At 37.8% G+C, this 14,077-nt stretch overlaps 1 protein-coding gene across 1 annotated transcript; it reads right to left on the reverse strand.

Moving 5' to 3' along the window:
• Nucleotides 1-2,768: 2,768 nt before the first annotated feature.
• crtc1b (CREB regulated transcription coactivator 1b) lies at nt 2,769-13,890 on the reverse strand (the record flags this gene model as incomplete). Its single annotated transcript, XM_079395995.1, has 12 exons — nt 2,769-2,980; nt 4,067-4,241; nt 4,770-4,856; nt 6,190-6,276; nt 6,365-6,577; nt 7,850-8,183; nt 9,415-9,520; nt 10,820-10,923; nt 11,022-11,106; nt 11,181-11,301; nt 12,345-12,461; nt 13,765-13,890. The coding sequence occupies 12 exons, from the start codon at nt 13,888-13,890 to the stop codon at nt 2,769-2,771; spliced, it is 1,767 nt and encodes a 588-aa protein (XP_079252121.1).
• Between the last annotated feature and the right edge of the window lie 187 nt (nt 13,891-14,077).

Consider the following 14,077-nt stretch of genomic DNA (forward strand, 5'->3'; position numbering starts at 1 on the left):
CAGCATTCTCAGAAGGTAAAACAGTCCAAGTTTCATGAGCAAAGCTGCGGCGGAAGTTTCCAGAAGCAGCAGCCAGAAAATTTAGAAGAAATGCACATACATCAGTATGAAAGCTGCCGTATCTTTGAGATTTCTGACAGGATTTCAGACGGAAACCCAAAATGCAAGGGCCGAGCAAATCGACAGGGCGGAGGAATGACCCCACTGAAGATATCAAACATGCTACAATCGTGATGAGCGGAAAAATGCTACCGTGACCGAACAGAAAAACCAGCAACGTAACAAATCTGGAGAAAAAAACAATAGTGCTTTGGTCAAGCATTTGTCAAGCAAGTCATTTGGTGTAATGCACTATCATAAATACATTCTGTTTCTAAACATGATCATAGACGTGGTAAAATGACACCACTAGCATTAACTAATACATGCACTGTGTCTCGGGGGTCTATATTGGTTTATGTGCAGTGAATCTTTTTACTGGAATCAGCCAAGCTAATGAAGACTTCATACCAAAAAGCTAACCAAGACCTCGTTCTAAAGGGTTTTTTTCTCATTTTGACATGCAGTCGTCATATTCCAGTGATAAGCTTTATGTACACTATTTTCAGGAGAGAATGGTAAACATATGAAAACACTATTCTGAATGGCACAATTTGAAGAAGAAAAACTGAAGCGAGTATTGCAGTTTTTGTTATGTCTAAATAAACTACAGTGTATCCACCATCTGAGCCGATCCTTATTTCTCAGCCCTAAATATACTATTCATATTCAACCAGAAATATTCCAGATTGTTGGTCGATTAATGCTTTTAGATTGCATAGGAATCACAAATTAGATTTGCACAGTTTTAAGAGTTATTTCCTTCGGACCCAGAAGACCAAAATGCATCTGGCTGAACCAAAATGACATCTAATTTACCTTGCTCTCCATCCCCTGTATTATAAACATGTTGTTTTTAGACTGACAAGTTGGATACAGTGGGGTCCAAAAAAAAAAAAAGGTAATTGTGACTTTTTATCTCACAGTTCTGACTTTTACTCTCTAAATTCGTCTTGCAATTCAGTGTTTTTTTCTTCCACAAAACTAAAAAAAATTAAGAAAATTAATTGCGACTTTTTATCTCACAATTTTGACTTTTTCTTGCAAGATCATGTTTACATCTTGCAACTGTTTTATTTATTTATTTTTTGCTAAATTGCTAAATAAAAAGGCAAAATTATGAGATATAAACTAATAATTGCATGACATTTTTTCAAAAATAACACTTTTAAAATTTTTATTCAATGGCAAAAACAAGCCTCTATAATTATTAATGCACCAGTTTGACGAAAAATTTAATAAATAAATCAATCAATCTCAAAATTCCCACTTTTCGTCCTCTTTGCTTCATTGACAGTATGTACACAATCAACGTTACATCATCATTTTCTTTGTTTTTAATACTTTTCACTCCAAGTTTGAACTGATAAGCTGTGTTTTTTGGACCCCACTGCATATAGCGATCATAACTGTGTCACTGAATTGTAAATGAGTGATTCCTTAATTCCTTCCTGTAGCACTGGGGGGGGGGGGGGGGGGGGGACACATCGCATGGAAATGGCAAACACAAACTCCCGTAAACAGCACAGAATAAGGAGCATTACTCTCCCCAAGCCACTGACATCAGCTTCACAACAGAACCTTGAGTTAAGTTTGGCAGTACAAGTACAAACTATACAGCATTCAATACTAAACAAAATGGCATTGTTAAAACAAGAATATCGAGAGGAGAACACTTCGGAGACGATTAGAAAACACATTAACAGTTAAAAACAGCATTTTGTTCATGTAAGGCAAAATCAGGTCCTCTCACAGTGAAGTGTTCAGCAGGTTTCTGCAGCAGCTCGAGGGTCACATATTTACAGACCACCGTTGAAGCGTACATTTCAGCCACAACAGACCTTCAATTCGAATAAATAACGTATGCGTACAGAAAGTCACGCAACAGTCCACAAAAACACCAAAAAATGGCTCACATTTCTATTTAGAGACTGCTGTCCTCCTGCAAGAAAATTGATAACGAAAGAATGAAACCAAAACACTGATCGTGTCATCTCAAGATGTTTGGATGATAAATGCTAGTAAAACGAATGGTCATGGAAGCCATTTTGTAAAAGCAAACGTTATGCCCTCGGCGTACACTGAGCAACGCTCCCTTAAACCCTTGATACACAATCTGGGGGAGTAGTGCTCCTTACATAAATATGATTAAATAATATATATATAGTTATATCTATAATTAAAAAAATAATTATAATAAATACAATCTAAATAAATATGTTGATTTCACACACATCATAACACAGATGGATATTTCTTCAAAGACATGGCATAGTTATGTATACATTAAAAAAATAGATGAAATTTGGCAATTGGCTTATGTAAATAATAATATACTAATAAACATAGGATGATCCATGATATCAAAAGGATAAACAATTAAAAAGGAATAAATAGAAACCACGCATTGGCGGCTGGCCAAAACATGAATACGTGAAGAGAGTGGACGGTGGATGGTATTGCGCATTGGAAACTATCCAGTGTGGATACAGCACTTCCACCTCCACCCCCCACCCCCCCAAACCCCGACCGCCACCGGCCCCTGGCCACGAGCGATTTGGCAGCATGCTGTTACGTGGGTGGTTGGGGGGACGTGGACGGCCACAGACCAGATTGTGAACAGAGAGGCCATGCAGCGGAGTGTCTGGCTTCGAAGTACATTCACAGCTTCACAGTCGATCCATGCGGAACGTGTCCTCAGTGGCCGGGTCGGCGAGAACCATGTCCGGGTCGTTGAGCATGTGCAGTCCGTCCAGTGTCAAGGGGTCGATCTTCAACTCATCCAACGGAAACTGAGAGTCCGCGTCAAAGCTGACGTCACCAACGCTGGCCAACGAGTTGGTGAGCTCTTTGGAGAGACTCGGCGGAGATTCTCCCGTCACTAATGTGAGACAAACCAAACTGTCAGCTGAAATGCTTATTCCTGGGAACCAGTGTTGGGAAGGTTACTTTGCAAATGTAATAGGTTACAGATTACAAGTTACCTTATTTAAAATGTAAGAAATATTGTAACTATTTCGATTACTTTATCAATGTGACTGGAAAAAAGTCATGTAATGCGTTCTGATACTCTCTCCACAATGGCGGCGCACCATTGTTGCAATGAGTTGTTGAATAAAGTTGTTATTTTTGTTTTCTTTGCGCACAAAAAGTATTCTCGTAACTTCGTAAACTTATGGTTGAACCGCTGATGTCACATGGACTGTTTTACCGATGTCCTTGCTACGTTTCTAGATGTTGATCGTGGTAGTAACCTTGCTGTCTAAGGAGGGTCAGAGAGCTCTCGGATTTCATCAAAAATATCTTAATTGGTGTTCTGAAGATGAACGAAGGTCTTCCGGGTTTGGAACAACATGAGGGCGAGTAATTAATGACAGAATTTTAATTTTTGGGTGAAATAAGTTGTTAGTAAAATCTAGTTATGATAGCTACTAACTAGTGAAGTGTGGCTCATGTTATCTAAGTGCAATTAGAATATAACTAGCTGTTACTGATAAACATTAATAAAGCTGGCTACATAAAAATACTACCATTATCATATAGATGCACGAGATATAGATGCACGAGAGCTCAGCTAAAGCGATAAAATGAAAAAAAAAAAAAAAAAAAAAAAAAAAAAAAAAAAAAACAGTAATTTCAATACATTACTAATGAAAGTGCTTGGGAAAGAAATGGGGTTTAGTGCTGGAAATATTCAGTGTTTGGAATTATTGGTTGCCCCAAGACACGTTACTTTGCAAAAGCTGATTCCACTAAACAAACTAGAAATTTAAGTGAAATCCTGTTGGAATAATTAACGAGAATGCTTATTGTGTGGGGGTGTTAAAGGACCTGGATAATGGATACACTCAAAAAGGTTTGCAAGGCACAGGTATAGATAAAGACTCTCAGTGCAATTATAAATGTACCTCTCTAGGAAAGACAATTGCATAGAGGAGTTAACGTTGAAGCGAAAGACACACAATACCTGTGAGAATGATGTTGGGGATGTTGCCATGGCTACTGTAACCGAGCTGCTGTGCATCCTGCTGACCGCTGTGGCTCCCGGTTAGACCCATCATGGCTGCCTGCGTGTAGTTCAGCGTTGAACAGTGACTAGAGCCGCCCGGATTCTCCATCATGTTCATGTTGAACTGCTCCAGCTTCACCATCAGCATGAGAGAGTTTAAAAGTCATCTCAGAATCAGAATCAGAATTAGCTTTATTGCCATGTATGTTTGCACATACTAGGAATTTGTTTTAGTGACAGTAGCTCCAGAGTGCGACAGAATGACAGCAACAGGACAAGACAGATAATTAAAATAATAATAATAATAATAATAATTTGAACAATAAATGATCTACAATATACATACATACATATTTGTTTATTCATTAATTAATTGATTTATTAATTCATACATACAGGCCATGAAACTGTATGCATAATATCATTTATTATCTAAATCAGCATTATGTGTCTAGCCGTGTTATGTTTATTGTTGAACATGATCATTTGTATAGTCAGAGAACGAAGTCAGCCTTGATTTTCATATGGTAACCTCTTGTAAAATTTCTGTAACAGATTTTTTTTTTTTTTTTTTTTTAAATAAAACTGTATTTTTATCTTAATTAATAAAAATAAAAAATAAAAAACATTTAAAGAGTGATTTGAAATGGAGCACATGTACCTGGTTGGATAGGGCATTGGTCTGTCTGGATGGAAGATGCTGATCATAAAATGAATCTCCAAAGATGCTTCCAACCACCTGAATATGCTGTGAAGACACACATTATGAGCTACACATCTGAAGAAAATTAGCCACATACTGAACACTACTACTGGTCAAAAGTTAGGAATAGTTATAATTTTTCAATGTTTTTAAAGAAGTCTCTTGTGCTTACCAAGGCTGAATTTATTTAATCAAAAATACAGTAAAAACAGTAATATTGTGAAACATTATTACAATTTAATTTTACAGTTTTCTATTTGAATGTATTTCAAAATATAATTTATTCCTATGATGCAAAGCTGAATTTTCAGCATCATTACTCCAGTCTTCAGTGTCACATGATTCTTCAGAAATCATTCCGATTTGCTGCTCATTTCTCATTTATTTTCAATGTTGAAAACAGCTGCACCGCTTAATATTTTGTAGAAACCATGATACGCTATTCAAAAGTTTAGTCTAAGATTTTTAGATTTTAGATTCTGCCCAATTACATCAACCTGGCTCGGTCCCTCAGCGGATCCCGTCTTCTCGCCGCCGGCTCAACAGCATCACCCATTCGTTCCATCCATCCAAAGTCAAGTCAACCGGCCGTTCATCAGTCTCATGTCTGGCCCAGAGAGGGCCTCAGATTCTGAGTCTAGCCCAGAGAGGGCTCCTGTTCCGTGTTTAGCCCACGGAAGGCTCCTGGTCAGCCTTTAAGCCCAGGGAGGGCTCCAATCCCCAAGTTCAGCCCCGTAAGTTCCCCCAAGTATTTTTTTGGTTGGGGGGTAATATGGCTCCAGGGCCCTGATCCACCATGGCGCCCTGAACTGCCTGATTCGCCATGGGTTCCGGAACGGGTACCGCTCTGGAGGCCTGCCGTCCCCGTGTCTGTCCTGAGGGGCCTCCAGAGCACCCACTCCCCCTCCCCATTGGATGTTCCAGAATGGGGGAGTAATGTCAGTCTTGTGTCTTGGGTTTTCCTCCCATGTGCTCCCATATGCCCATATTTGGTCCTTCCTGTTTCCTGTTCTCGTTTAGTTCTCATTATGTTCCTTTGATTCAGCTATGTTTAATTACCTAGTGTTCTTAAGCCTTTAAGTGTTTCCTTGAGTTTAGCGTCTGGTATTAATGTTGATGTTGTGTTCTTGTGTGTCTCTGCCTGCCTTTTGTTTTACCCCGTTTTGAGAAGATTAAAGACTGTTTGGTTTGAGTTTACCTCTCGTCTCCTGTTCTTCATTTCGCCACAGAAGGCAATCGTGACACTTGTTGTGTGAAAGACTACAAAGTGAGTGTAGTGAAATAGGTGGCAATCCAGAGAGAAGTCCACACTGAGATGCCAATAAATTACAAAAATATCATCAAATGAAGACTGAAACCATAGAAGTGTTATGCTTACTTGTGGTGAGCCGCCAGGTGAGAAACCCTGATTGGACACTGGAGATGTGGGTGACTGATTGGCTGAAGAGCCGGTCTGACTGCGATACTGTTGGGAGAAAGAGACATATCTGAATTCTTGCAGAAATTACCATATCAACCTAAAGCAAACTGTGCACAGTGGAAGAAAAACATACCGAGCTGGCAGTTCCGCTTGTGGCTGTCTGTGATTGGCTAGCAAGAGAGGGCTGGGTGGTGTTGGGGGTGGAGCTTACGGTGAGAGGCGGGAGGCGTATGAGACGAATGTTCTGAGGGAGGCTGTGTGGCTGTTTCTGCAGGTCGTTCAGTAAACTCAGCAGTGAGTACTGAGACAACTGCTGCTCCAGAGACATGCTGTCCATCGTGATCGGCTATGACAACAACAGATCTTCAACAAATCAGAATATTCATACTCATACATTTTCACTAATTCATTGTCAGTGATCCAGGGTAATTATAGTTCACTAAAACTGAAACTAAAAATAAAACAAAAAACCCCATCTTCGTTATTTGAAATAAAAAGCGTTAACTGATATAAGAAATAAGAATTTTTTGTTGCCAAGGCAACATTTCTCAATTTCATTTAGTTTAACTTGAAATACTAAAATAACTAAAACTAAAATTTAAATAAAGATGAATAAAAACTGCTTAGACATAAGTATAAAATAAACAACTAAAAATGACAAAAACACATAACAAAATTACAAAAACTTTCAAATGAAAACAGAAAATGTTCAGAAAAAAATTCTAATTATTAATAGAAAATAGAAAATTATTATAGAAAAATCAATACAATTTATGAAAATGCAATTATAAAGCACTTCATAATAGGCAATTAAAAAACTGCTTTCAAATTTGAATTTTAGAATATCAATTAAGATTTTGTAATCTTAACTACTAGTCATTTTTTTTGGGGGGGGGGGGGGGGGGGGGGGGTGGATGCACCCATACTAAACTTCTCTGCCAATTACTCAGAATTAAATTAAATCTGCAGATTCCAATAGTTTGGTTTTCTAAAGGAAAACTATCTCTTCCAACTAATGCTGTAAAGTGTAAACTATACAGGGAAACCTCTCATTTGGTACATTGCTATAATATTAGAAGTTAAAATTAACAACAGAGCCCAAACTACTACTGCTATTTATTTTAAGATATAATAATCACACTCAAATGAAAACTGAAATGTTTGTACAATTCAATTAGGTATTAGTACAGGTTTTCTTTAACTGTCTTCATGACAGATTTATTCAAACATACATATATAATGATCAGTAATTAGGCTCCTCTTTAGTGTTTTTTATTGCTAACTAACCAACTGTGAACTGATGTTCATTCATATTTATTTTGCGCTATACTTTATAAGACTTGTGCTCTGCGCTGTCGCTTGAACTGAGGTGCTACAGCGTTCTGGACAGAATAGACTCTGCCCTGATTATCTTCTGTTTTTAAACAATGACTGATAGTGCAGATAATTGCTTTTATAAGCCATACTGATTATTGGCCAATACATTGGTGCCTAATTTAAATATTAGAATCAGACTTTCTTGGGACTTCATAGATTGCTTGAAATGAAATAATGACCCTTAAACCACATATATTGTGAAATCAGACACAGGCCGTGCCATTTGGGGAGTCTGGCTTACCTGCGCGATGTGTATCTGGGGGGAGACGGCAGGCAGTGTGGGAGTCGGCGGCTGTGGGCTGATATTCGGTGAGGGGATGGGGCCAGTGTGCTGGGCGGGAGGGGAGGGAGGGACGTGACTGGCAGCACTGATGCCCAGGTGTGTCAGGTTGGTGGTAAGGTTGCTGGTACTGCTGGAGCTTGATGTAGGGAATGTAATGGGGTCATCTGGATCCAGCGGGGTGGGGAGAGGAGGAGGGAACTGGATGTTTGTCAGATCAGGTAAGGAGCCGCCGGTGCTGTGAGCAGATGGCATCAAAGAGCTATTCATTTCTTGATCAGGAGATGGAAATATGCTGGAAATATCAGACAGAATATGCAGTGAGATGCTATATGATGCAACACTTCTAAGAGAGACACATGTAAATGAGTAAATCTCAGTAATATATCTATATATATATTATAAGCAATTAATCACATCCAAAATAAAAGTTTTTATTTACATAATATATCTGTGTGTACTGTGTATATTTATTATGTATATATAAATACACACACATACAGTATATATTTTGAAAATATTTACATGTATTCACATGTATATGTTTATATTCATACAATTTATATTATATAAAAATATATTTAATATATAAACGTAACATATTTTTCTTAAATATATACATGCATGGGTGTGTATTTATATATACACATAATAAATGTACACAGTACACACACACACATACTATGTAAACAAAAACTTTTATTTTGGATGTGATTTGACAGCACTAATATATATATATAGCTAAAAACAAAATGATATATATTTTACATTTGTCATTCAGAGGTTAAGGTTAAAGTTAGCTTAATATTATATAGCTGTTTTGAAATTAAGATATGTAACAATAAAACACAATAATGTCCCACCCAAATATCACTAAATTGAAATACAATAATATGATAATATTTGAACAATATTAAAACAAAACATTTTATCATACAAGTTGTGATAGATGTTTTGTTTAGGAGGAGATGTGTACAGTACAGTATGTCTGAATCTCTCATACCTCTTCTATCAGCAAGTCAGAGTTTCATTCATACAGTTCAAATTAAAAAAAGTAAAAGTAAAGTCGTGACGTATTGTATAAGCCGTGTAATGTTGCAGTTCCATTGGCCAATTATTTACCCAAACTATATTTTATCATTTAATTTTCATTCAGACCATTTTTACCTCAATTTTTCACATGGTGAGTGTCAATTTAGGATCTAAACAAGCAGGGGTGCCCAAACTCGGTCCTGGAGGGCCGGTGTCCTGCAGACTTTAGCTCCAACTTGCCTCAGCACACCTGCTGGGAAGTTTCTGTATGCCTAGTAAGAGCTTGATTAGCTGGTTCAAGTGTGTTTAATTGGGGTTGGAGCTAAACTCTGCAGGGCACCGGCCCTCCAGGACCGAGTTTGGGCACCCCTGATCTAAAGGATCTAAAGTTGCAGCCACACTTCATTTTCTCTACTCATGCTATTTCAAAGGTTATTTAAGTGTTGCATGATTTCCAGTACATGGGAAAAAAGTTTTAGTCATGGTAAACTCACTTAATCCCAGGAACGTCACAGGGGTCTGTATGCAGAGATGCTTGGGGGTCGTCTTTCTCCATCTCTGATTCAGTGTCCTCTGTATCTGGAGGGGTGAGCAAAAGCACTGCAGAAAGAGAGGGAGATATAGTTGAACTCCTACCAGGTCATTGTGCATGAGGAAAAACATTATATCACAAATGCATGTAGGTCAATGACAAATAAAGTGTCCACAATAAAAATAATATTTAAAAAATCTAATTAAAACACATGCCAAGTTCTTAGACATTGTCTTTCTATATCCATGTTGTTTTTGTCATATGATGTAACCACTACGTAAAAAATAACTTATTTTCCTTAGACCAGGATTTCAATATTAATTCATACAGTACATATCCTTATGTTTTGAGGAGTCACCAATAAATAAAAAGGTCAAATTATCTGATATTTTAAGAGACTTATTGGCCTTGACAGTCAGTGATGAGGATCTACAGGGGTCCTTTTTTTTTTTTTTTTTGCATGTTTCTGCATGTTAGTTGCGTCACATCATGACTTTTGGCGGACAGAAGTTTTTAAAATATGAATAAGCAGAGACATACTTTTGTTAAAGGAACCATTCACACCAAAAATGAAAATGTTCTCATCCTCAGGCCAGTTTGTTTCTTCATGGTAACAGTTTTGGAAAATGTAGCATTGCATCACTTGTTCACCAGTGGATCCTCTGCAGTGAATGGGTGCCGTCGGAATGAGAGTCCAAACAGCTGAGAAAAACATCACAAGTAATTCACACCACTCCAGTCCTCCAATTAATGTCTTGTGAAGCCAAAAGTTGCGTGTTTATAAGAAACAACTTCCTCATTAAAGTGTTTTTAACTTTTAAGCTGTCGCTTCTGGCCAAAATCCATAATAACGCTTCCTCCAGTGAAAAACATCCGTCCCCTGTTGTTCTTTAACATCAAAATCCACCAACATATTGGTTTAGAACTGTTTACTTTTTACTTGTAAACTCTGCATGATCTGGCATATTTCTCTCCTGATTCAGGTGAGACTACTTATTCACAGGAGAAAGCATTATTGTGGATAGAGGACTTGTATTTTAGTCAGAAAGGATTTGGTTAAAAACGTATTGATTTGTTTCTTACAAACGCGCAGCTTTTTGCTTCGCAAGACTTTAATTGATGAACTGGAGTGGTGTGTTACTTGAAGATTATTGTGATGTTTTTATCAGCTGTTTGGGCTCTCATTCTGACGGCACCCATTCACCGCAAAGGATCCATTGGCCAGTTTCTCAAAAACTGTTTTAATGAAGAAACAAAACTCATCTACACCTTAAAGGCCTGAAGATGTATTTTAAATGAAAACTAATTTTAATTTCATGCAGTATAGCAATAGCTAACAAAATAGGAAAAAAATCCCAAATTCTTACATGTTTTTACTCCTTTCGACTGCAGTTCCTGGGATCCACCAACAAAAGTGTCCTGTGGAGCTGGATTCACAGCGCTCTGGTGTAGAGCTGAGTCAGAGTTGGTTCTGCAGCAGGCCAGCAGAGGTGGGAACATGCAAAAACACTATGATTTATGACCTTTGAGCATGTTTTGTTGATTAGGTTATGAGAAGGGCTGCTTTACCTTCTCCAACTTGTGTCGGGAGGTGGTGACAGATATACCGAGCCATAGGGACAGCTGTCGATGTAACTAGGGTTAAGGACAATATCTCACACACACATGAAAATACATATCGGTTGAGTAAAACATGGCTGTGTCTAATAAAGCTGAAGGATATCTGACGTCCATGCTTGTCCACAGAGAGGGGTCTACGATGCGGAGAAGCGACGCGAGTCCTGTCACGATACACGCGGTCCACCAGGCCGTGATGTCGGGACGTCCGACTGGTGTCTAAAACTGTCGTCTGTAAAAGAATCTGATTTGTTTATGTGATCTTCAAATGTGTTTTCACAAGGCATCAGGACTTTTGCTGCAGTGTTCGGCAAATAAAAGCGCAAAACAGGCTCCACGCAGAAGATGGACTAGCAGTATGAAAGCTCAGAGCGATGAGAACCATCCCGTACATCCTTATGCTAATGTGTCATAAATGAAGAGCAATGATAAAGAAGGAACTGCCGCATGTTTCCATCAACTTTGTTACATTTAACTAATTCATAAAAAAGCTGATCTGGGCCATTCCTACTACACAGTGCAAAAAGATGTGATTGTTTTTGGATTGAATAACAGAATATCAAAGCAAGCATCAGTAAGAATATTTCTTAAACAAAACATTTCACAAAAATAAGTTTTTAGAACTAAGAAAACTCCAGAATTACTTATTTAATATTTTGTATCTAATGCACTGGCCCAGAGACATTTTTAAGTGCAGAAGTGTCAAATACATTTTGGGTCCTAATATTGGACTAATATGAGTGTCCCTATGAACTAACTTTTAACTTGATAAACTCTTGAACTCGTTGACAATATAAAGAATAAAAACATAAAACACACCCTCTGATAAGATGATTAACTTTATCACTCTGTTACGCTCAATATGGCTAATTTTCTTGCCAATTGTGTATATAGTTATAATAGCTAGTTAAAATTTAGAGTTAAATGTCTTTTCAATTTCAACCAATTCTTTTAAGTTACACAGTCGAAAAGGTATTGTATGAAAGTGTGGTCACATTGAAAATAGACCATTTTTTGCCTGCATGACCAACCTGAACATGAGCTAAATCTGCACGCCTATTGAAATGAATGGAATTTGCCCGTGAAATTTCCCAGAGCAATGGTAAACATGACCGCACCTTATGAGGAATGACCCATCGAATGCACTATGAGCGCTATCCAGTTAGGATGTTTATGAGACTGTGATTAGATCATCTGATGGGGAATTCATTCATAAAGTGACAGCATAGTGTGTACGACAGAGTTTTCAAACTTATGAAGTTTCTAAGGTCTCACCTGAAAAGGGAGGTCAGTGTTGCTATTTCCAATCTGATTGACATTGGGCAGTGACCCTCCATAGCACTGAGCTCGATTCTGGCCTAGTTGCAAATACTGGGTCTTCTGTAACTGCAGCTGTGCAAAATAACAGTGCGTGAAAAGCAGCAGTGAATGACTAATGAATGCATGAATGAAACGTAAACCAGATAACGTGGAGTATAACTCTTTATCATGTGAAGAATGAGAAAAGCAAACCTGTGAGACTTAATAAAAAGTAGCAAAACATGGGTATCGACTTATGTGACGCACACTAACATATACAATATGTTCAACACCAAGGGATAGATTATAGCCTTGTTGTAAAAAGTTGAAAAGAGGCTGGAGCAAATTGCTCAAGCATTGTCCGCAAATGAATATTAGTAAGGGTTAGTATATCTTTTCATTATTGATTGATTGATTGATTTTTCCACAGGAAAAAGATATGGCTCACTTAACATATGTTGACCAATATGCTTTTTCTGTATGAAATACTCTTGAAAGTAAAATAGCACATCCAACAAAATGTGTAAGTTAATAAATAACAAACCAAATAATAATGTAAAAGTAAAAAAAAATAATAATAAACATTGTTTTGGACAAATTATAATGATTGCATTATATGAATGCAAATAATTTTGTTAATATATTGAACTAGACTTTATTTTTAGAGTTTCTGTTCACTTTCATTTTAATTAAAATAACTGTCGTTTTTCATTTTTAATTCATGTTTATTTTAGCTTATATAGGTTTAGTTACATTAGCACTTCAAACAAACAAAAACAAGAAATGCTGCCTTCACAAAAGTATTCCAGTATGTTTTACAAGAAAATACTTAAATGTCAAAATTTCACGTATAATTCAGTGTTACTATTTTTTGTAATTGTTTATGAAATTGACAAGCCGTTTTCTAAGTGACAATTGTCTCTACACAATTGTTTTCTGTGTTTTATATAAACACAGGCTATATTTTACATGCTTTCAATGGCTTTAGTTTTTGCATGTATTTGTTTTACCCAACAGCTTTCACAAAAACATGAAAATCCTAGTTGGATAGACTTTATCAAAATACAAAACCTTTAGACTTTACATTTAAAATAGTACATTTCGTCATTAAATAAGTAGCTTCTGATACACACAAAGAGAACAAGAAATAAAAGAGCGACAAGCAGCAACAATGCATTGAAGGCCGGAGCAGGTCTCTGTGCAGATGTGCATGACATCTGTCCGGCAGCATCCTCAGCATCTCCCGTTACGCTCAACCACCGGGGCATCATCACCGGCCTCCACTGATTTGTTACGGCTCTCAGGCGACAAGAGAGCTCTTAAATCAAACACAGGCTACATCCTACATCGCAGCTGCGCTACGCGCGCGTTTACCCGCAGTTTCTGACTCACGTACCCGCGCTGCTCGCGTGATGCTCAGGTCTTTCATGACCTCCTCAAACGCCGCCGTCTCCTCCGCCTGCTTCTGGTTGTGCAGGGCGATTTTCTCGCTGAATTTTCGCGGATTGTTTGAGGTCGCCATCTTCCGTTCTTCTCCAAAACACAGAGCGTTGCGCGAGACGCGTTGTGCGCTGCCGCGGCAGAGGCGTCATCACGGGAAGAGTTGTGGGCATTGGAGTCCACCTGATTGATAAAAAACACACACACACACACCAGCTGAATGAAATGTCTTCATGTCTTGAGAGAAGACACTTGCTATTTATGCTGCA

This window comes from Barbus barbus (genome assembly GCF_936440315.1).
Source record: "Barbus barbus genome assembly, chromosome: 37".
In the NCBI taxonomy this organism is placed as follows: domain Eukaryota; kingdom Metazoa; phylum Chordata; class Actinopteri; order Cypriniformes; family Cyprinidae; genus Barbus; species Barbus barbus.